Below are 21,510 nucleotides of genomic sequence, written 5' to 3'. Positions count from 1 at the left end.
GGTAAGCACGCGTGCGCACTGACAGGAGCCGGGGAGGGAGAAAGGTAAGCACGCATGCGCGCTGATGGGGTGGGGAGAAAGGTGAACAAGCATGCGCACTGGCGGGTGCCGGGGGAGAAAGGTAATCACGCATGCGCGCTGACGGGAGCCGGGGGAATAGAGAAACGTAAGCACGCATGCGCACTGACGGGAGCCGGAGGGACAGGTAATCCATTCATTCATTCACTCAATCGTATTTATTGAGCGCTTACTGTGTGCAGAGCACTATACTAAGCGCTTGGGAAGTACAAGTTGGCAACATCTAGAGACGGTCCCTACCCAACAGCGGGCTCACAGTCTAGAAGGGGGAGACAGACAACAAAACAAAACATATTAACAAAATAAAATAAATGGAATAGTAAATATGTACAAGTAAAATAAATACGTACAAACATATATACAGGTGTTGTGGGAAGGGGAAGGAGGTAAGGCGGGGGGATGGGGGAGAGTAATGAGGAGGCTCAGCCTGGGAATACATTCGCGTTGACGGGGGGGGAGGGGGAGAAAGGTGAGCAAGTATGAACGCTGACGGGAGCCGGCGGAGGAAGGTAAGCACGCATGCGCGCTGGCGGGAGCCGGCGGAGGAAGGTAAGCACGCATGCGCGCTGGCGGGAGCCGGGGGAGGGAAGGTACGCGCGCTGACGGGAGCCGGCGGAGCAAGGTAAGTACGCATGCGCACTGACGGGGCGGGGGGAAAGAAGGTAAGCACGCATGCGTATTGACGGGAGCCGGCGGAGCAAGGTAGGCACGCATGCGCGCTGGCGGGAGCTGGAGGAGGGAAGGTACGCGCGCTGACGGGAGCCGGCGGAGCAAGGTAAGCACGCATGCGCACTGACGGAATGGGGGGGGGGGAGAAGGTAAGCACGCATGCGTACTGACGGGGGGGTAAGCACGCATGCGCGCTGAAGGGAGCCGGGAGAGGAAGGTAAGCACGCATGCGCGCTGAAGGGAGGCGGGGGGGAGGTCACGCGGACGCTCCGGCCGGAAGTGGCGAGAAGTGGCGGGAAGTGGCGGGGCGTCGCCTGAGGAGAGGAGGCGTGGGCGGTGTCGGCCATGGGGGAGGAAGTCGTGGGGCCGGTGCCGGTGGAGCAGGCCGTGCTGGAGACCTTCTTCTCCCACCTGGGCATCTTCTCGTACGACAAGGCCAAGGACAATGTGGAGAAGGAGCGGGAGGCCAACAAGAGCGCGGGCGCCGGGTGGCTGGCGCTGCTCGCCGCCCTGGCCCACCTGGCCGCCGCCGAGAAGGCCTACCACGGCCTCACCTACCTGGGACAGAAGCTAGGTAATAATAACAATAATAATAATAATGATGGCATTTGAGACCCCACTGTTGGGTAGGGACCGTCTCTATATGTTGACAGCTTGTACTTCCCAAGCGCTTAGTACCTTTATATGTGTATATATGTTTGTACATATTTATTACTCTATTTATCTTACTTGTACATATCTATTCTATTTATTTTATTTTGTTAGTATGTTTGGTTTTGTTCTCTGTCTCCCCCTTCTAGACTGTGAGCCCACTGTCGGGTAGGGACCGTCTCTATATGTTGCCGACTTGTCCTCAAAAACCTCCAATGGCTACCGATCAATCTGCGCATCAGGCAGAAACTCCTCACCCTGGGCTTCAAGGCTCTCCGTGACCTCGCCCCCTCCTACCTCACCTCCCTTCTCTCCTTCTCCAGCCCAGCCCGCACCCTCCGCTCCTCTGCCGCTAATCTCCTCACCGTACCTCGTTCTCGCCTGTCCCGCCGTCGACCCCCGGCCCACGTCCTCCCCCGGGCCTGGAATGCCCTGCTCCCTCTGCCCCTTCGCCAAGCTAGCTCTCTTCCTCCCTTCAAGGCCCTGCTGAGAGCTCACCTCCTCCAGGAGGCCTTCCCAGACTGAGCCCCTTCTTTCCTCTCCCCCTCGTCCCTCTCTCCATCCCCCCGTCTTACCTCCTTCCCTTCCCCACAGCACCTGTATATATGGTTGTACATATCTATTACTCTATTTATTTATTTATTTATTTTACTTGTACATTTCTATCCTACTTATTTTATTTTGTTGGTATGTTTGGTTCTGTTCTCTGTCTCCCCCTTTTAGACTGTGAGCCCACTGTTGGGTAGGGACTGTCTCTATGTGATGCCAATTTGTACTTCCCAAGCGCTTAGTATAGTGCTCTGCACATAGTAAGCGCTCAATAAATACGATTGATTGATTGATTGATTCTTCCCAAGCGCTTAGCACAGTGCTCTGCACACGGTAAGCGCTCAATAAATACGATTGATTGATTGTTAAGCGCTTACTATGTGCAAAGCACTGTTCTAAGCGCTGGGGGGATACAAGGTGATTCATAATAATGGCATTTGTTAAGCGCTTACTATGTGCAAAGCACTGTTCTAAGCGCTGGGGAGATACAAAGTCATTCATTCATAATAATAATGATGGCATTTGTTAAGCGCTTACTATGTGCAAAGCACTGTTCTAAGCGCCGGGGGGGTTACAAGGTGATTCATTCATAATAATAATGATGGCATTTGTTAAGCGCTTACTATGTGCAAAACACTGTTCTAAGCAGTGGGGGGATACAAGGTGATTCATTCATAATAATAATAATAATGGCATTTGTTAAGCGCCTACTATGTGCAAGGTACTGTTCTAAGCGCTGGGAGGGATACAAGGTGATCAGGTTGTCCCACGTGGGGCTCACAGTCTTAATCCCCATTTTACAGATGAGGTAACTGAGGCTCAGAGAAGTTAAGTGACTTGGCCAAGGTCACACAGCAGACATGTGGCAGAGCTGGGATTAGAACCCATGACCTCTGACTCCCAAGCCCGCGCTATATCCACTGAGCCATAATGATGGCAGGTGCCAGGCGCTTACTATGTGCCAAGCACTGTTGGAAGATGTAAGATAATCAGGTTTTCCTACGTGGGGCTCATTCATTTATTCAGTCGTATTTATTGAGCTATTACTGTGTGCAGAGCACTGTACTAAGCGCTTGGGAAGTCCAAGTCGGCAACATACAGAGATGGTCCCTACCCAACAGTGGGCTCACAGTCTAGAAGGGGGAGACAGAGAACAAAACAAAACATATTAACAAAATAAAATAAATAGAATATGTACAAAGGTGATCAGGTTGTCCCACGTGGGGCTCACAGTCTTAATCCCCATTTTACAGAGGAGGTAACAGGCACAGAGAAGTTAAGTGACTTGCCCGATGTCACACAGCAGACGTGGGGAGCCGGGATTCGAACCTATGACCTCTGACTCCAAAGCCCTGGCTCTTGCCACCGAGCCACGCCACCCCCCGACCCCTCCGCGCCCATCACGGGCATCCTCATTTCTAGACTGGGAGCCCGGTGTGGGCAGGGATGGGCTCTCTTTATTGCCGAGGTGTACCTCCCAAGCGCTTAGTCCAGTGCTCTGCACACAGTAAGCGCTCCATTCATTCATTCAATCGTATTTATTGAGTGCTTACCGTGTGCAGAGCTCTGGACTAAGCGCTTGGGAAGTACAAGTTGGCAACATATAGAGACGGTCCCTACCCAATAACGGGCTCACAGTCTAGAAGATAAAGACGATTGAATGAATCATCATCATCATAATAATGGAGGTATTTGTTAAGTGTTTACTATGTGCAAAGCACTGTTCTAAGCGCACTGGGGGATCCAAGGTGATCAGGTTGTCCCACGTGGGGCTCACAGTCATAATCCCCATTTTACAGATGAGGTAACAGGCACAGAGAAGCTAAGTGGCTTGCCCAAGGTCACACAGCTGACTAGTGGCGGAGCTGGAATTCGAACCCATGTCCTTTGACTCCCAAACCTGCGCTCTTTCCACTGAGCCATAATGATGGCAGTTGTCAAGCGCTTACTGTGTGCCAAGCACTGTTCGAAGGATATAAGGTAATCAGGTTGTCCTAAGTGGGGCTCATAGCCTTCATCCCCATTTTACAGATGAGGTCATCGAGGCCCAGAGAATAATAATAATGATGGCATTTGTTAGGCACTTACTATGTGCAAAACACTGTTCTAAGTGTGGGGGGGATACAAGGTGATCAGGTTGTCCCATGTGGGGCTCACAGTCTTCACCCCCATTTTACAGATGAGGTCACTGAGGCACAGAGAATGATGGCATTTGTTAGGCGCTTACTATGTGCCAGTCACTGTTCGAAGGATATAAGGTAATCGGGTAGTCGTATCTGGGGCTCACAGCTTTCATCCCCATTCTACAGCTGAGGTCACTGAGGCACAGAGAATAATAATAATGATGGCATTTGTTAAGCACTTACTATGTGCAAAGCACTGTTCTAAGCACTGGGGGGGGATACAAGGTGATCAGGTTGTCCCACATGGGGCTTATAGTCTTCACCCCCATTTTACAGATGAGGCCACTGAGGCACAGAGAATAATGATGGCATTTGTTAAGCACTTACTATGTGCGAAGCACTGTTCGAAGGATATAAGATAATCAGGTTGTCCTACGTGGGGCTCACAGCCTTCATCCCCATTTTACAGATGAGGTCACCGAGGCACAGAGAATAATAATAATAATGACAGTATTTGTTAAGCGCTAACTATGTGCAAAACACTGTTCTAAGCACTGGAGGAGATACAAGGTAATCAGATTGTCCTACGTGGGGCTCACAGCCTTCATCCCCATTTTACAGATGAGGTCACTGAAGCTCTATGGAAGTTACACACCTTCCTTTTCCCAAAGAACTCAAAAATAAAGAGTAAAACAGCGCAAAAGTCTAAGGGTCGTTGGGGGGAAGCAGCATGGCTTTAGTGGAAAGAAGCATGGACTTAATAATAATAATAATGGTGGCATTTATTAAGCGCTTACTGTGTGCAGAAACACTGTTCTAAGTGCTGGGGAAGTTACAAGATGATAAGGTTGTCCCACGGGGGGCTCACAGTCTTAATCCCCATTTTACAGATGAGGTAACTGAGGCACAGAGAAGTTAAGTGACTTGCCCAAAGTCACACAGCTAACAATTGCCAGAGTCCGGATTTGAACCCATGACCTCTGACTCCAAAGCCCATGCTCTTTCCACTGAGCCACGCTGCTTTTCTGAAGTAATAATGGTATTTGTTAAGCACTTACTATGTGCAAAGCAGTGTTCTAAGCGCTGGGGAGGTTACAAGGTGATCAGGTTGTCCCACGGGGGGCTCACGGTTTTAATCCCCATTTTACAGATGAGGTAACTGAGGCACAGAGAAGTTAAATGACTTGCCCAAAGTCACACAGCTGACATTTGGTGGAGCCGGGATTTGAACCCATGACCTCCAACTCCAAAGCCCGGGCTCTTTCCACTGAGCCATGCTTCTTCTCTACTTGTGAGTCAGAAGACATGGGTTTTAATCCTGGCTCCGCCACTTGTCTGCTGTGTGACCTTGGGCAAGCCGCTTAACTTTTCTGTGCTTCAGTTACCTCATCTGTAAAATGGGGATTAAAACTGCGAGCCCCAAATGGGACAACCTGAATACTTTTTATCTACACCAGTGCTTGGAACAGTGGTTGGCACATAGTAAGCGCTTAACAAATACCATAATAATAATAATAATAATGCTCAAGGTGGCCAGGGATTGCATCTATTAATTCTGTTGCATTGTAGTTTCCAAAGCACTTGGCCCTCATGCTGTGCACGCAGTAAGACTGTTCATTCATTCAATCATATTTATAGAGCGCTTACTGTGTGCAGAGCACTGTACTAAGCGCTTGGGAAGTACAAGATTGATAAAGAATAGACCGTTGATTGAGAAGCAGCGTGGCTCAGTGGAAAGTGCCCGGGCTTTGGAGTCAGAGGTCAAGGGTTCAAACCCTGGCTCCACCAATTGTCAGCTGTGTGACTTTGGACAAGTCACTTAACTTCTCTGAGCCTCAGTTACCTCATGTGTAAAATGGGGGTGAAGACTGTGAGCCCCCCATGGGACAACCTGATCACCTTGTAACCTCCCCAGCGCTTAGAACAGTGCTTTGCACATAGTAAGCGCTTAATAAATGCCATTATTAATAGCAAGATCAGGATTTTCCATCAATGGCACCATAGAAAAGTCACTAGGAGAAACCACACGATGAAGTATGATGGTTCTGACCCGACGATCTTGTATCGAGCCCAATGCCTAGTACAGTGCTTGCCGAAAAGTAAGCGCTTAGCACATGAAACGGCGTGACCTAGTGGATAAAGCGGGGGCCTGGGTGCCAGAGGACCTGGGTTCTAATCCTGGTTCCATCCCTTGGCTGCTAGGTGTGATCTTGGGCAGGTCACATCACTGTGCCTCAGTTCCTTCAACTGCAAAATTGCGATTCAATACCCCATCTCCCTGCTGCTTAGGCTAGGAGCCCCATACGGGACAGGGACTGTGAACTACCTGATTAACTTCTTTCTACCCCAGCGCTTAGAAGAGGGCTTAACGTAGAGTACTATTAGCAATTATAGTAATTGTGATATTTAAGCGCTGACTACGTGCCAGACACAATGGGGTGGATACAAGCTAATCAGGTTGGACACAGTCCATGCCCCGTGTGGGGCTCACAGAAGTAACTGAGAAGCGAAGAGACTTGGCCAGGGTCACACAGCAGACAAGCGGCAGAGCTGGGATTAGAACCCAGGTCCTTCTGATTCCCAGGTGTGGGACATGGACCCTATCCAACCTGATTATCTTGTACCTACTGCAGCGCTTAGTGTGGTGCCTGACACATAGTAATCCCTTAATACCATTAAGAAAAAAAAAAGTAAAGGTCAGGTTTCCAAGTTTGGAATCAGCCGTTTCCGAGGCCCAGGGGTTTTGTGGGGTTCGGGGTTGTGGAGAGGAGAGCGAGTCTTCTCGGCTGGAGATAATGAGAAGTGAGAATAATAATAATAATGGTATTTAAGCGCTTACTATGTGCAAAGCATTGTTCCAAGCGCTGTGGGGATTACAAGGTGATCAGGTTGTCCCACGTGGGGCTCACAGTCTTAATCCCCATTTTACAGGTGAGGTAACTGAGGCACAGAGAAGTGAAGTGACTTGCCCAAGGTCACACAGCAGACAGATGGCGGAGCCGGGATTAGAACTCCTGACCTCTGAGTCGTTCACGGGCAGAACAGCAGAGAGAAGAAGAAGAAGAATTGTACTTGCTAAGAGCTTACTATGTGCCAAGCACTGTTCTAAGGTAATTGGGTTGGACACAGTCACTGTCCCACGTAGCGCTCATGGCCTTAATCCCCATTTTACAGATGAGGGAACTGAGGCACAGAGAAGTTAGTAATAATGTTATTAATGGTATTTGTTGAGCTCTTATTATGTGCCAGGCACTTCTAAGCTCTGGGGTAGATGGGAGTTCATCAGGTTGGACACAGTCCCTGTCCATACACAGGGCTCACAGTCTTAATCCCCATTTTTTAGCCGGGGTAGCTGAGGCCCAGAGAAGTGAAGGGACTTGTCCAAGATCATCATCATCATCATCATCATCATCAATCGTATTTATTGAGCGCTTACTATGTGCAGAGCACTGTACTAAGCGGTTGGGAAGTACAAGTTGGCAACATATAGAGACAGTCCCTACCCAACAGTGGGCTCACAGTCTAAAAGGGGGAGACAGAGAACAAAACCAAACATACTAACAAAATAAAATAAATAGAATAGATATGTACAAGTAAAATAAATAGCGTAATAAATATGTACAAACATATATACATATATACAGGTATATATGTCACACAGCGGACTCGTGGATGAGCCAGGATTAGAATCCAGATCCTGCGATTCCCAGGCCCATGCTCTTTCCACCAGTCCACACTGCCGTCTGGGGGAATCAGAGCAAGCATTTGTTTGTTGGTCCTTAGGTTAGGTATTAATAATAATAACAATAATAGTGATGACGGTATTTGTTAAGCGCTCACTCTGTGCCAATCAAGCCAAGTCCAACCAGGCGGTCGGGTCAGGAAGGCCTTGCAGGATGCCCGGGGCTGGGGGCGGGACGGTCCCACCTCGTTTCATTCCATCTAGAAGTCCTGTACCTCCACCTCCCCTCTCCTGTGGCTAACGGGCCAGTGGTGTTTGTCGTCCGCCTCTCCCCCGGCCCCCTTTCAGGAAGCCAGTCGTTCTTCAGCAGGAAGGACTCCATCCGCACCATCTACACCTCCCTGCACAACGAGCTGAAGAAGGTGGTGGCGCCGGGCGGCCGGGGGGTCCCCGGGGGGGGCGGCCGCCGCCCCCCACCTGGAGGAGCTGCTCTCCCACCTGGCCGAGCAGCTCTGCTTCTTCGTCCAGGCGCGAGTGGAGCTGGCCGACTTGTACGAGAAGATGTACGCCCTCAGCACGCACAAGTACGTCAACTCGGAGGAGCTGGTCGGCCTTCTGGAGACCGTCCTGAAGAAGTTCAGCTCGAGGTCAGTGGCCGCAGTGGGGTCCTGCCCGTGGGATCTGGCCGCGGCCCCCTCTGAAGCGGCCCCTGGGGCCCACCCGGGGGTCAGCAGGAAGATTCATTCAATCGTATTTATTAAGCGCTTACTATGTGCAGAACACTGTACTAAGCGCTTGGAAAGTACAATTCGGCAACAGATAGACAGTCCCTACTCAACAGTGGGCTCACAGTCTAGAAGGGGGAGACACAACAAAACAAAACAAGTAGGCAGGCATCAATAGCATCAAAATAGATAAATAGAAGTTTAGATGTATGCACATCATTAATAAAATAAATAGAATAATAAATATGTAAAAATGCAGGTGTCACGGGGCGGGGAAGGGGGTAGAGCAGAGGGGGAGGGCATAGGGGAGTAGAGGAGGAGGATGACTTCCCTCTCTGGACCGTAAGCTCCTTGTGGGTAGGGAATATGTCCCATTTATTGTTATATCAATCAATCAATCGTATTTATTGAGCTCTTACTGTGTGCAGAGCACTGTACTAAGCGCTTGGGAAGTACAAGTTGGCAACATATAGAGACAGTCCCTACCCAACAGTGGGCTCACAGTCTAGAATATGGCAATCTCCCAAGCACTTAGTATAGTACTCTGCACACAGTAAGCACTCAGTAAATACCATGGACTGATTGACTTACTGACATGGAATCTGTCTCCCACTCTTTTGTATTGTGCTTTCCCAAGCACTTAGTACAAATGCTCTTCACACAGTAAGCACTCAATAAATACAATTGACTGACTGACATGGAAAGTATCTCTCACTCTGTGTATTCTGCTCTCCCAGGTGCCTAGTACAAGTGTTCTGCACACAGTAAGTGCCCAGTAAATACCATTGACTGGAGTTGTACTAGTGGTAGTGATAATAGTAATGATAATTGTGATATTTGTTAAGCTCTTACTATGTGCCAGGCACTGTACTAAACACAAGGTGGGTATAAGGAAATCAGGTTGGACACAGTCCCTAGCCCTCATAGGATTTACACTGTCAATCCCCATTTTACAGATGAGGGGATTTAGGCCCAGAGAAGTGAAGTGACTTGCCCAAGGTCACCCCACAGACAAGTGGCAGAGCTGGGATTAGAATCCGAATCCTTCTGACTCCCAGGCGGTAGGCCATGCTGCTTTTTGGTAGTAGTAGTGATGGTGGCATTTATGGAGAGTTTACTGGGTGCCATGCACTGTACTACGTGCCTGCTAGACTTTAAGCCCTTTGAGGGCAGGGATCGCATCTAGCAACTCGTTTATTTTTATAGTACGCGTTAAGCGCTTACTGTGTGCCACTGTAGTTAGCACTGCGGTAGATACAAGCTAATCGTGTTGGGCACAGTCACTGCCCCATTTGGGGCTCACAATCTTCATTCCCAGTTTGCAGATGAGGTTACTGGGCGCCGAGAAGTTAAGCGACAGCAGACAGGTGGCGGATTAGCACCCTGGTCCTTCTGTCTCCCAAGCCTACGTGCTGTCCTCTTAGCCGTGCTGACTTCCTTCTTTTGCATGGTGTTCTCCCAAGCGCTTAGTACAGCGTCGTGTACACAGTGAGGGCTTACTGGATCCCGTTGATCGACTGAGGAAGTCTAAGCTCAAGACCCATTCTCTGTTCTTAACCCCCCCTGCCCCAGGCCCCCAAAACTGTGGAGCCCCTTCCCAGTGTGCTGTTCCACCTCCTTCCTAAAGATCCAGGTGCGGTTGGGATGACTCGGGATGGCGGGTCTGGATGGAAGTGAATGGATACGGACCTTGGGAGGGAAGAGAGGGGGTCGGGAAGGGGGCTGCGGGAGGACAGACACCCACCCAAAGCAAGTCAAGAGCTCGCTCTTGGGAGTCAGAGGACATGGGTTCTAATCCCGGCTCTGCCACTTGTCTACTGTGTGACCTTGGGCAAGCTGCTTAACTTCTCTGTGCTTCAGTTACTTCATCTGGAAAATGAGGATTAAGGCTGTGAGCCCCATGTGGGATAACCTGATTACCTTGTAATCACTTGTAATTACTCCAGCGCTTAGTGCTTGGCACATAGTAAGAGCTTAACAAATACCATCATCATTATTATTATTATTGTTTTCTGTGCCTCAGTTCCCTCATCTGTAAAAGGGGGAGAAAGACTGTGAGCTCCTCATGGGACAGGGATGATGTCCAACCCCATTTGCTTGTATCCACCCCAGTGCTTTGTACAGTGCATGGCACATAGTAAGTGCTTAACAAATACCACAGGTATTATTATTAGTTGTGTAAGAAATCCCCGGCCCGGTTCTTTAACTCTCTAGTCATCGATCACTGCGCGGTCCAAATTTCAGTGTACCCGAAAAGACCTAGCCGGCTAAGGGACCCATGGAAATCCCGGAACTTTGGCTCTGGTGTTAAAATTCATGTTTTGGGAAGAGTGAAAACCCTGCTTTGGCTGGTTTTTCCTTCGCCAACTTTGAGGGGAATGATTTTGAAATTTTTTTGCGGGGGGAAATGTGGAAGCGAAACTAAAATGTGAAAACTAATCCCGGCTCTGCCACTTGTCTGCTGTGTGACCTTGGGTAAGCCACTTTGCTTCTCTGTGCCTGTTACCTCGCCTGTAAAATGGGGATTGAGATGGGAAGCCTCACGTGGGGCAGGGACTGCGTCCAACCCGATTTGTTTGTTTCCACCTCAGCACGTAGTCCAATGCCTGTGTAGTAAGCACTTAACAAAATACCAGAATTGTTATACATGCCCGAGCAAGAATCGGAACAATTTACATGATGACATAGTAGATAGAACATGGGCCGGGAGTCAGTGGGACCTGGGTTCTAATTCTGGCTCTTCCACTTGTCTGCTGTGGGATCTTAGGCAAGGCACTTCACTTCTCTGGGCCTCAGTTACCTCATCTGTAGAACGGGGATTTAGACTGAGCCCCACGTGGTACAGAGACTGTGTTCATTCATTCAATCTTATTTATTAAGCACTTACTGTGTGCAAAGCACTGTACTGAGCACTTGGGAGAGTACGCTACAACTATGTCTAACTTGATAAGCTCGTATGCACTGCTTAGTGCCTGGCCCGTAGTAAGCGCTTAAACAAATAGCAGTGTTTTTAAAAAAAGCATTTGCATTTTTAAACAGCTAAAAATTCTAAAGTCTGGACCACAAACAGGAAAAGCATTCAGCCTTTTCAGTTTGTGTGGGCTCAGCATGCTGCCAATTTAGGACTCATGCCTTAAAATTAGCTTCTGGGAAAACCCTTCAGAGGGTGGTTTTGTGTGGATTTATTTGGTTGTTTTTTCCCACTAGGTTGTAATTATGGCTGTGGAGAGGAGTTTGTTACACAGAAAGAGCGAGCTTGGTGATGCTAAACTGGCTTCCCGCGTCAGTCTTGGGCCTAGGTGCCAGGAAACCTGCATTCTCAGACCCAATTCCGCCTGCCTCCGGTCTGCTGGGTGACCCCGGCTGTATCACCGAACCTTTCCGGGCCTCAGTTCCGCCATCTGTGAAATGGGCAGAAGATAGATCGGGGGGGGGGCCCCCCTAGGTGACAGGGACTAAGCCCATTCTGACAACCTTGGAGCCACCCCAGCGATCAGCACAGAGTCAGCACTTAGCAAATGTCATGAGTACTCTCATTGTTGTTATGATTATTTTTCAGGCAAGTTTTTGACTAGGATAGAGGATTTTAAACCTCCACTCCTCCTGTCCTTGGAAGTAGTGACGAAGTTCATTAACGGGTGCTATTAAACTTTCGAAGCCAGTCAGTATTGGCCTTACTGTGCCAGTGTTGACCCACTTCAGGAGTAGTCCAAGAAAGATCAGGTGAATTCAGTCAATCGATCCATGGTATTTACTGAGCACTTACTGTGTGTAGAGCACTGTCCTAAGCACTTGGGAAAGTAGAGAAGCAGTGTGGCTCAATGGAAAGAGCCCGGGCTTTGGAGTAAGAGGTCGTGGGTTTGATTCCTGGCTCTGCCAATTGTCAGCTGTGTGACTTCGGGCAAGTCACTTAACTTCTCTGTGCCCCACTTACCTCATCTGTAAAATGGGGATTAAGACTTTGAGCCCCACGTGGGACAACCTGATCACCTTGTAACCTCCCCAGCACTTAGAACAGTGCTTTGCACATAGTAATTGCTTACTAAATGCCATTATTATTATTACAATATAACACATTTGGTAGACGTGGTTTTTGTCCACAGTGAGTAGATTCAGAATGGAGAGGATTTCATTGTGCTAGTCCATGTTACGGTACTATTACCATGTGGTGATTATGGTGCTTGTTCATTTATTCATTCAGTCGTATTTATTGAGCACTCACTGTGTGCCGAGCACTGTACTAAGCGTTTGGGAAGTACAAATTGGCAACGTAGAGAGACGGTACCTACCCAACAATGGGCTTGTTACGCACTTACTGTGTACCAAGCACTGTACTAAGCACTGGGGTAGCTACAAGTTCATTCATTCTTTGTCGTATTTACTGAGCACTTACTGTGTGCAGAGCACTGTACTAAGCGCTTGCAAAGTACAGTTCGGCAACAAATAGAGACAATCCCTACCCAGCAACAGGCTCACTGTCTAGAAGGGGGGAGGCAGACAACAAAACAAGTAGACAGGCATCAATAGCATCAGTGTAAATAAATAAAATTATAGATATCTATGCAGCAATTAGTAAAATAAATAGGATAATAAATACGTGCATATGGACACAAGTGCTTTGGGGTTGGGAGGGGCGCAGAGCAGAGGGAGGGAGTGTGGGCGGTGGGGAGGGGAAGAGAAGCAGAGGAAAAGAGGGGCTCAGTCTGGGAAGACCTCCTGGAGGAAGTGAGCTTTCAGTAGGGCTTTGAAGGGGGGAAGTGTGCTAGTTAATCAGGTTGTTCAGTCCCTGTCCCACATGGGCATCCAATCTAAATAGGAGGGAGTAGGATCTAATCCCCATTTTCCAGATGAGGTAACTGAGGCCCGGAGAAATGAAGGAACAGGCCCAAGGTCACACAGCAGGCATATGGCGGAGCAGGGATTAGAACCCAGGTGTTGTGACTCCCCGCCCTGTGGTCTTTCTCCTGGGCCACACTGCTAGTAAAGGGAGAAGGACACAAACGCGCCGTAGGTGTCTTTTAGCGAGCAGAGCAGTATCCTGTTAAGTTCCCCGGGAGGGCCTTTGTCAACACCGTGTCCACTGCCCGGGACCTGGGTGATGGTTATGAGGAGCAGCGTGGCCTGGCGGCTAGAGCTTCTAGCTGTGAGCCCGCTATTGGGTAGGGACCGTCTCTATATGTTGCCAACTTGTACTTCCCAAGCGCTTAATACAGTGCTTTGCACACAGTAAGCACTCAATAAATACGATTGAATGAATGAATGAATGAATAGAGCTTGGGCCTGGCAGTCAGGGTTACCTGGCCTCTAAGCCCGGCTCCGCCATTTGTCTGCTGTGTAACCTTGGGCAAATCACGTCACTTCTCTGGGCCTGTTACCTAATCTGGAAAATGGGGATTAAGGCTGGGAGCCCCATGTGGGACAGCGACCGCGTCCCACCTGATTGACTTGCATCCACCCCGCGCTTAATACAGTGCCTGGCAAGAAGTAAGCACTTAACCAATACCACAGTTGTTACTGTTATTACTAGGAAATTCACTCAGCCCTGCCTGGACCAGCAGCCTAGCTAGGAAATGCTCTTCTGACAAGGCTTGTCTGTCCTGAAGTCGGCCACGGAGGCGGGAGTATGGACATGGGGAGTCCCACGCCCCGTGTCCTCCTGGCAATCCCTGCGGAGCAGGAGAATTTGGGGGTCCCGCACCATCTTGTTAGAACGTGGTCCGAACTTGTCAATTTTTTTTTTTATGGTATCTTGAAACACTCACGTACAAGTTAATCAAGTTGGACACAGTCCCTGTTCCTCATGGGGCTCTGTATTACTTAGGCTCTGTATAATACTAATAATATTAGTAATTACTATTACTATTACTACTCTGTAATAGTATTTGTTAAGCACTTACAGTGTTATTATTACGCTTATTATGGTATGCTTATTATTATGTGCTAAGCACTGTTCTGAGTGCTGGCATAGATGCAGGGTTTTCAGGTTGTCCCACATGGGGCTCTCAGCCTTAATCCCCATTTTCCAGATGAGGGAACTGAGGCCCAGAGAAGTGAAGTGACTTGCCCAAGGTCACCCAGCAGACAAATGGTGGAGCCGGGATTAGAACCCATGACCTCCTGACGCCCAGGCTCTATCCACTGTCACGCTGCTTTTGCAGAGCAGGAGGGGGAACAGGTACTGAATCCCCATTTTACAGTCGAGACTGAATCACAGAGACGTGAAGTGACTTACCCAAGCAAGGTCACACAGCCAGCCATTAGCAGGGACGGGACTAGAACTCAGATCCTCTGAAAGGGCTCTTTCCCCTAGGCCACACTGTTTTGTGTCTACTGGACACTCTGCTTGGCTTCCTCCAGACAGTTTTGGGAGACAGATTGTATTTAGAACAGACTGTGAGGCCCGTGTTGGACAGGGACTGTGTCCACCCTGATGCTCTTGTATCCACCCCAGTACTTAGTACAGTGCTTGGCATAGAGTAAGCCCTTAACAAGTACCATTGTTAATGTCCTCAGTGCACAACGGTAATTTATCCTGTAGTCAGAATTCTTTTAAGCTCCCTGCCAAGGGGGAGGTGTCTATTTTTTGGAATAACACAGTTTAACAAATCCCCCTTTCCACCAAGAGCTGCAGAGCCACGAGGCATGCAATGGAAGCCATACGTCACATCACATCACCCATCCAGAGGGAGGGAGAGTAACTTTCCTGAGGCCATTCACCGCATAACAAATGAGGAACATTTAGGTGCCTATGGTATAGGTGAGACTAGCTGGGTCAAAGTACCTGGGGCAGATCTGGGCCGTGAATTTATAACTTTTCACTCACAGCGATGGAAGAAAGGAAGAAACTTGAAACCCAAATAGAGCAAAACAAGGGCAGGGGTATCCAAGTCAGAATGCCCCCGCATTCCCCCCCACTGGTTAAAACGTGGCTTTTCTGCAGTCCATCACTTCAATGGATTGTGGTTCCTCACAGATTCTAATTGTTATGCAGATTATGGCAGCGGGAACTTTTGGAGAAATTACGTCAGGCAGCAGGAGAAATGTCGGATAAATCGCTGAAATGCCTGTGGCCCATCTTGTCCGGAAGAATCCTCATTTGCTGGAAAGCTAAGGCTCGCATTTCAGGGATATTTTCCTTGGCACAAACTAAGAAAGGTCTGCGGTCTGGTCAGAAGCAGTGACGGCAGAGTGGTCCTTTTTAGCGCAAGAAACACAGGGTAGGGGATTGGAGTCGGGAGATGTGACTTCTCTTCCCCATTCCTTTTCCAAAGTTTTCTTTGCCCTTGAGTAATGCATATGAGCTCTTCTCACCTCAGTGTTCCTCATGAAAGTGGGCTTCCTCCTTTTTCGGAGAAGAGTATTACCAAACGGTATCCAGCTCATAATGGCACTGTGCGGGATGCTCAGGACGTTTCAACGGCTTCTCGGTAGTTTCTTTTTTTTCCCAACCCACTGAGTCCTCTCCTTCCCTGCCCACGTCTCAGCGTCATGGCAGCCACGCAGCTGAAGGCAGTAGAGGAACAGCATTGGCCTGAAGAGAAGCAGCGTGGCCCAGTGGAAAGATCGCGGCCCTGGGAGTCAGAGGACATGGGGTCTAATCCTAGCTCCGCCGCTTGCCTGCTGGGTGACCCTGGCAAGTCAATATTAGTATGATAATTATTAATTATAAAAAAAACCATAACAGTCATAATGATTAATACTTATGTATGTTAAGTTCTTGCTATGTGCCAGACACTGTACTAAGCACAGGGGTGGATTCTCTCTTTATTGCTGAGTTGAACTTTCCCAGCACTTACTACAGTGCTCAGTAAATACGATTGAATAAGTACGATTGGATGAGTACAAGCAAATCTGGTTAGACTCAGTCCCTGTCCCATGTGGGGCTCACAGTTTCAGTCCCCATTTTACAGATGAGGTAACTGAGTCCCAGAGAAGTGAAGTGACTTTCCCAAGGTCACACAGCAGACAACTGGCAGAGCTGGGATTAGAAACCATGACCTTCTGACTCCTAGGCCCGGGGTCTGTTCGCTACGTTGTGCTGCTTCAAGGTCATAAGAGTCAGCGTGGCTCAGTGGAAAGAGCCCGGGCTTTGAAGTCAGAGTTCATGGGTTCGAATCCCGGCTCTGCCAATCATCAGCTGTGTGACTTTGGACAAGTCACTTAACTTCTCTGTGCCTCAGTTCCCTCATCTGGAAAATGGGGATTAAGATTGTGAGCCCCCCATGGGACAACCTGATCACCTTGTAAACTCACTAGCGCTTAGAACAGTGCTTTGCACATAATAAGCACTTAATAAACGCCATCATTATTATTATAATAATAGTAACATTTTATGGTATCTGTTTAGTGCCTATTTCTAAGTGCTGAGGTAGATACATGTTAATAAAGTAATCACAGTGTCTGTCCACCATGGGGCTCACAGTCTGAGGAGGCAGAACATATTTTTTTTATGGTATTTGGTAAGCACTTAGTTCGTGTAGAGCACTGTTCTAAGCGCTGGGGTAGGAACGATTTAATCAGGTTTGACACAGTCTCTGTCCCACATGGGGCTCATAGTCTAGTAGGGGGGAGAATTGGTGTTGAATCCCCATTTTGCAGTCGAGGAAACCAAGGCACAGAGAAGTTAAATGACTTAACCAAGGTCTCACAGCAGCCACGTGTGGAAGCGGGATTAGGACCCAGGTGCTCTGGCTCCCAGGCCCGTGCTTTATCCACTAGGCCATGCTGCTTCCCATATGATTTCCCCATTTTGCAGTTGAGGAAGCTGAGGCACAGAGAAGTTAAGTGACTTGTGGTATTTGAGGGGTCATTTTATGCCAGGCACTGTATTGAGCAAAGGGCGGATACAATGCAGTTAGTTTGGACACAGTCACTGTCCCACGTGGTGCTAAGCAAGGGGAGAATAGGTTTTGAACCCCCGTTTTACCGATGAGGAAACTGAGGCCCAGAGAATAATAATAGTGATGGTATTTGTTAAGCGCTTACTATGTGCCGAGCACTGTTCTAAGTGCTGGGATAGATACAAGGTTATCAGGTTGTCCCACGTGGGGCTCACAGTCTTAATCCCCATTTTCCAGATGAGGTCACTGAGGCACAGAAAAGTGAAGCGACTTGCCCAAAGTCACACAGCTGACAAGTGGCGGATCCGGGATTAGAACCCACGACCTCTGACTTCCAAGCCCGGGCTCTTTCCACTAAGCCACGCTGCTTCTCTAGAGAAGTGAAGTGACCTCTGATTTTTTTTTAAAAAGGAAACTTCAAGCACTCGAATTTGTCAAGATTTTCTTTCCCCGTATGAAAAATGCAGATGTGCCATTTGCAGGGGACTGATTTCCAAACGCATATTGGTTTTCCAAAGAAAAGAAAGGGTCCAGATGCCTTTTTAAGACTCATCCTGAACATCCGTCCGTCCTTATTCTCAAGGGCAATGACCTGCTGGAGCGCAGTGGAATTTGGGCAGAAGAAGGGATGTGAAGTGATGGTGATGATGGTGGTAATAATAATAATAATGATGATGATTGTGGTATTTATGTGCTTACTATATGAGAGGCACTGTGCAGAGAAGCAGCATGGCTCAGTGGAAAGAGCCTGGGCTTTGGAGTCAGAGGTCATGGGTTCAAATTCCGGCTCTGCCAATTGTCAGTGGTGTAACTTTGGGCAAGTCACTTCACTTCTCTGGGCCTCAGTTACCTCAACTGTAAAATGGGGATGAAGACTGTGAGCCCTTCGTGGGACAACCCGATCACCTTGTATCCTCCCCAGGGCTTAGAACAGTGCTTTGCACATACTAAGCGCTTAATAAATGCCATTATTATTATTACTAAGTGCTGGAATGGATACCAGTGCATCAGGTTGGACAGTCCCCATCCCACATGGGGCTCACAGTCTAATCTCCATTTTCCAGATAAGGTAACTGAGGTCCAGGGAAGTGACTTGCCCGAGGTCACATGGCAGACGAATGGCTGAGCCGGGCTCAGAACCCAGGTTCTCCTGACCCCCAGGCCCGCGCTCTGTCCACTGGGCCACACTGCTTCTCAAAGTGCCGGAAGCGGGGGCGGGCGGGCAGCCGGCTGGCGTCCTCCGGGGCGATCACGCGTGTCTGTGTGTGTCGTTTTGCAGATTCCACCACCCGATCCTCAGCCCCCTGGCGAGCAGCTTCCAGCTGGAGGTGGACGTGCTGACCCACCTGCTGAAGGCCCAGGCCCAGATCTCGGCCTGGCAGTTCCTGCCGTCCCTGGTGGGGCTGCACAGCGCCCACACCAAGCTGCACACCTGGGGCCAGATCTTCGAGAAGCAGCGCGAGACCAAGAAGCACCTGTTCGGCGGCCAGTCCCAGAAGGCCGTGCAGCCGCCCCACCTCTTCCTCTGGCTGCTGCGCCTCAAGGGCCTCTTGCTGGCCAAGTTCAGCTTCTACTTCCACGAGGCGCTGAGCCGCCAGACCACGGGCTCCGAGATGAAGGCCCTCACGGCCAGGGCCAGCCCGGACCTGTTCGGCAAGATCTCCGGCTTCATCCGCAAGTACGACGCGGCCAACGTGGCCCTCGTCTTTGACAACCAGGGGGCGGAGAGCTTCCAGGGTCACGGCTACCACCACCCGCACTCCTACCGCGAGGCGCCCAAGGGGGTGGACCGCTACCCGGCCGTGGTGTCCCTGCCCGGCGACAGGCCCGTCGTGCACTGGCCCAACATCATCATGATCATGGCGGAGCGGGCGGCCGACCTCAACGGCCTGGAGAAGGTGGTCCACTTCTACGACGAGAAGGTCCAGAGCACTTACTTCCTCACCCGCCCGGAGCCCCACTTCACCCTCGTGGTCATCTTCGAGGCCAAGAAGTCGGAGCGCGACTCGCATTTCGTCTCCTTCCTCCACGAGCTCTCTCACGCCCTGAAGAACTCCAGAGCTTTCGCGGGCCTGAAGCCCGGGTCGAAGGGTTAGCGGGGCGCGGGGCGTTGGCTTCCGTTGGCGCTCCTCTCGCTTCAGTTCCGAGGAGACGCTCCCCGCTGCAGGCCGGCGTCTTGAAGCCTCTGGAGGGAAGCGACCCGGCGGGGAGGGACTGTCCCCCCCCCTCAGGGGTTCAGCTTCGGCCGGGACCCGGGCCAACTGCTGATTTGGGGCGGGGCACATCCGTCTCCGTTCCCTTGGCCGGACTCTGCCATCCGTGCGGAACCCGTCCGGCTCCCGGAAAGTGTAATGAAGGTGCGACATGGAGCTTGAGATGACCACTGTGAAATTCTGTAGCATCCATCCGGTCCATCGTGAAAACTGCTGTCTGGGGGTGTCAGTTTTATGACTGCGATTTAGCAACTGAGTATTTCTGAAGGCCGAGTGGCCGGCACTCTGGTTTAATCAAGGCTGTTCAAGTAATTAAAAGGAAAGGGAAGAAGACTAGGAGTGTCGTTCTCTAACCTTTGCCAAAAACCCCTCCCAGAGATCTCGTTTCCCCAAGGGGTTATTCCTTGGCATCTCCCCCATCCCCCCATCTGTCCTCGACAGTGCTTAATATAGCCCTCTGCGCACAGTAAGCACTCAGTAAATACGATTGAATGAATGACAGGTTTGCAGACCAAACTGTGCAGCTGGGAGGACTTGGGATAAGGACGGCCAACTTCGGGGGGAAGTCATTAATTGAGGCCCTTTTGGCTCTTCTTCAGCACTCTGCCTGTTCTCTCTGGTCCCTGATCACTTTTAATTAATTATGGCATTTGTTAAACGCTTACTACGTGCCAGGCACCGTTCTGAGTGCTGGGGTAGATACAAGATAATCGGGTTGGACACGGTTTCTGACCCACATGGGGCCCACAGTCGTAATCCCCATTTACAGATGAGGGAACAGAGGCACAGAAAAGTGGAAGTGACTTGCCCAAGGTAACACAGCAGACAAGGGGCAGAACCGGGATTAGAACCCATGACCTTCTGACTCCCAGGCCCGAGCTCTAACCACTAGGCCAAGCTCCTTTTCTGCGGAAAGGTCACGTTTTCAAATTAGTTCCCTTTTATTTTTAGGAATGATCAGTCTGTAGTTTTGGTTTCTCGGTTTTTATTGTTTGCACGGGCGGTGGATTGGCTTGAAGAAAGAGCAGAAGACTTGGAGGTTTTTTTAAAATTACTATTATTATTGTTATTATGGTATTGGTTAAGCACTGGGGTAGATACAAGATGAATCGGGTTGGACACAATCCATGTCCCACGTGGGGCTCTCATCTTAATCCCCATTTTACAGAGGAGGTCACTGAGGCACTGAGAAGTGAAGTGAGTTGCCCAAGGTCACACAGTAGACAAGTGGCAGAGCCGGCATTAGACCCCAGGTCCTTCTGACTCCCAGGGCTGGGCTCTACCCACTAGGCCACACTGCTTCTCAAGTTAGGAGATCCAGTCCCTGTTCCTGTTTGCCTTCATTGTGACTCTGGGCAAGTCACTTAACCTAGAACAGTGCGTAGCACGTAAGTGCTTAAATCATTATTATTATCTAAGCGTTAGGGCAGATGCAAGGATATCAGGTTGGACACAGTCCCTTTCCTGCATGGAACTCACAGTCTAGGTAAGAGGGAGTTTCCTTTATTCAATCCTGTGCAGGGCACTGTACTAAGCATTTGGGAAAGTGCAATACAACAATAAACAGTGACAGTCCCTGCCCACAACAAGCTCACTGCTTAGAGGGGAGGAGACAGACATCAGCATGGCTCAGTGGAAAGAGCCCGGGCTCTGGAGTCAGAAGTCATGGGTTCAAATCCCGGTTCCGCCGATTGTCAGCTGTGTGACTTTGGGCGAGTCACTTCACTTCTCTGGGCCTCAGTGACCTCATCTGTAAAATGGGGATGAAGACTGTGAGCCCCACGTGGGACAACCTGATCACCTTGTAACCTCCCCAGTGCTTAGAACAGTACTTTGCACATAGTAAACGCTTAACGAATACCAGAAAACTAAACTAAGCATCAGTACAAATTAATAAAATTGCAAATTATGCATAACTGCTGGGAGCTGGGGCCGGGGGCGGGGGGGAGAGCAAAGGGAGCAAGACAGGGCGACACAGAA

At 49.6% G+C, this 21,510-nt stretch overlaps 1 protein-coding gene across 1 annotated transcript; it reads left to right on the top strand.

Annotated features, from left to right (window-relative positions):
- Positions 1 to 1,088: 1,088 nt before the first annotated feature.
- C2H12orf66 (chromosome 2 C12orf66 homolog) lies at positions 1,089 to 19,529 on the top strand. The gene is given in 4 exon segments (XM_038771367.1): positions 1,089 to 1,321; positions 8,101 to 8,216; positions 8,218 to 8,399; positions 18,597 to 19,529. Coding segments are annotated over 4 exon segments (1,344 nt in total). The 5' UTR covers positions 1,089 to 1,092; the 3' UTR covers positions 19,414 to 19,529.
- Positions 19,530 to 21,510: the final 1,981 nt, after the last annotated feature.

This window comes from Tachyglossus aculeatus, chromosome 2 (genome assembly GCF_015852505.1).
Source record: "Tachyglossus aculeatus isolate mTacAcu1 chromosome 2, mTacAcu1.pri, whole genome shotgun sequence".
Taxonomy (NCBI): domain Eukaryota; kingdom Metazoa; phylum Chordata; class Mammalia; order Monotremata; family Tachyglossidae; genus Tachyglossus; species Tachyglossus aculeatus.
The sequence above is the reverse complement of the archived record's forward strand: the minus strand, read 5'-3'. Positions and strand labels throughout refer to the sequence as shown.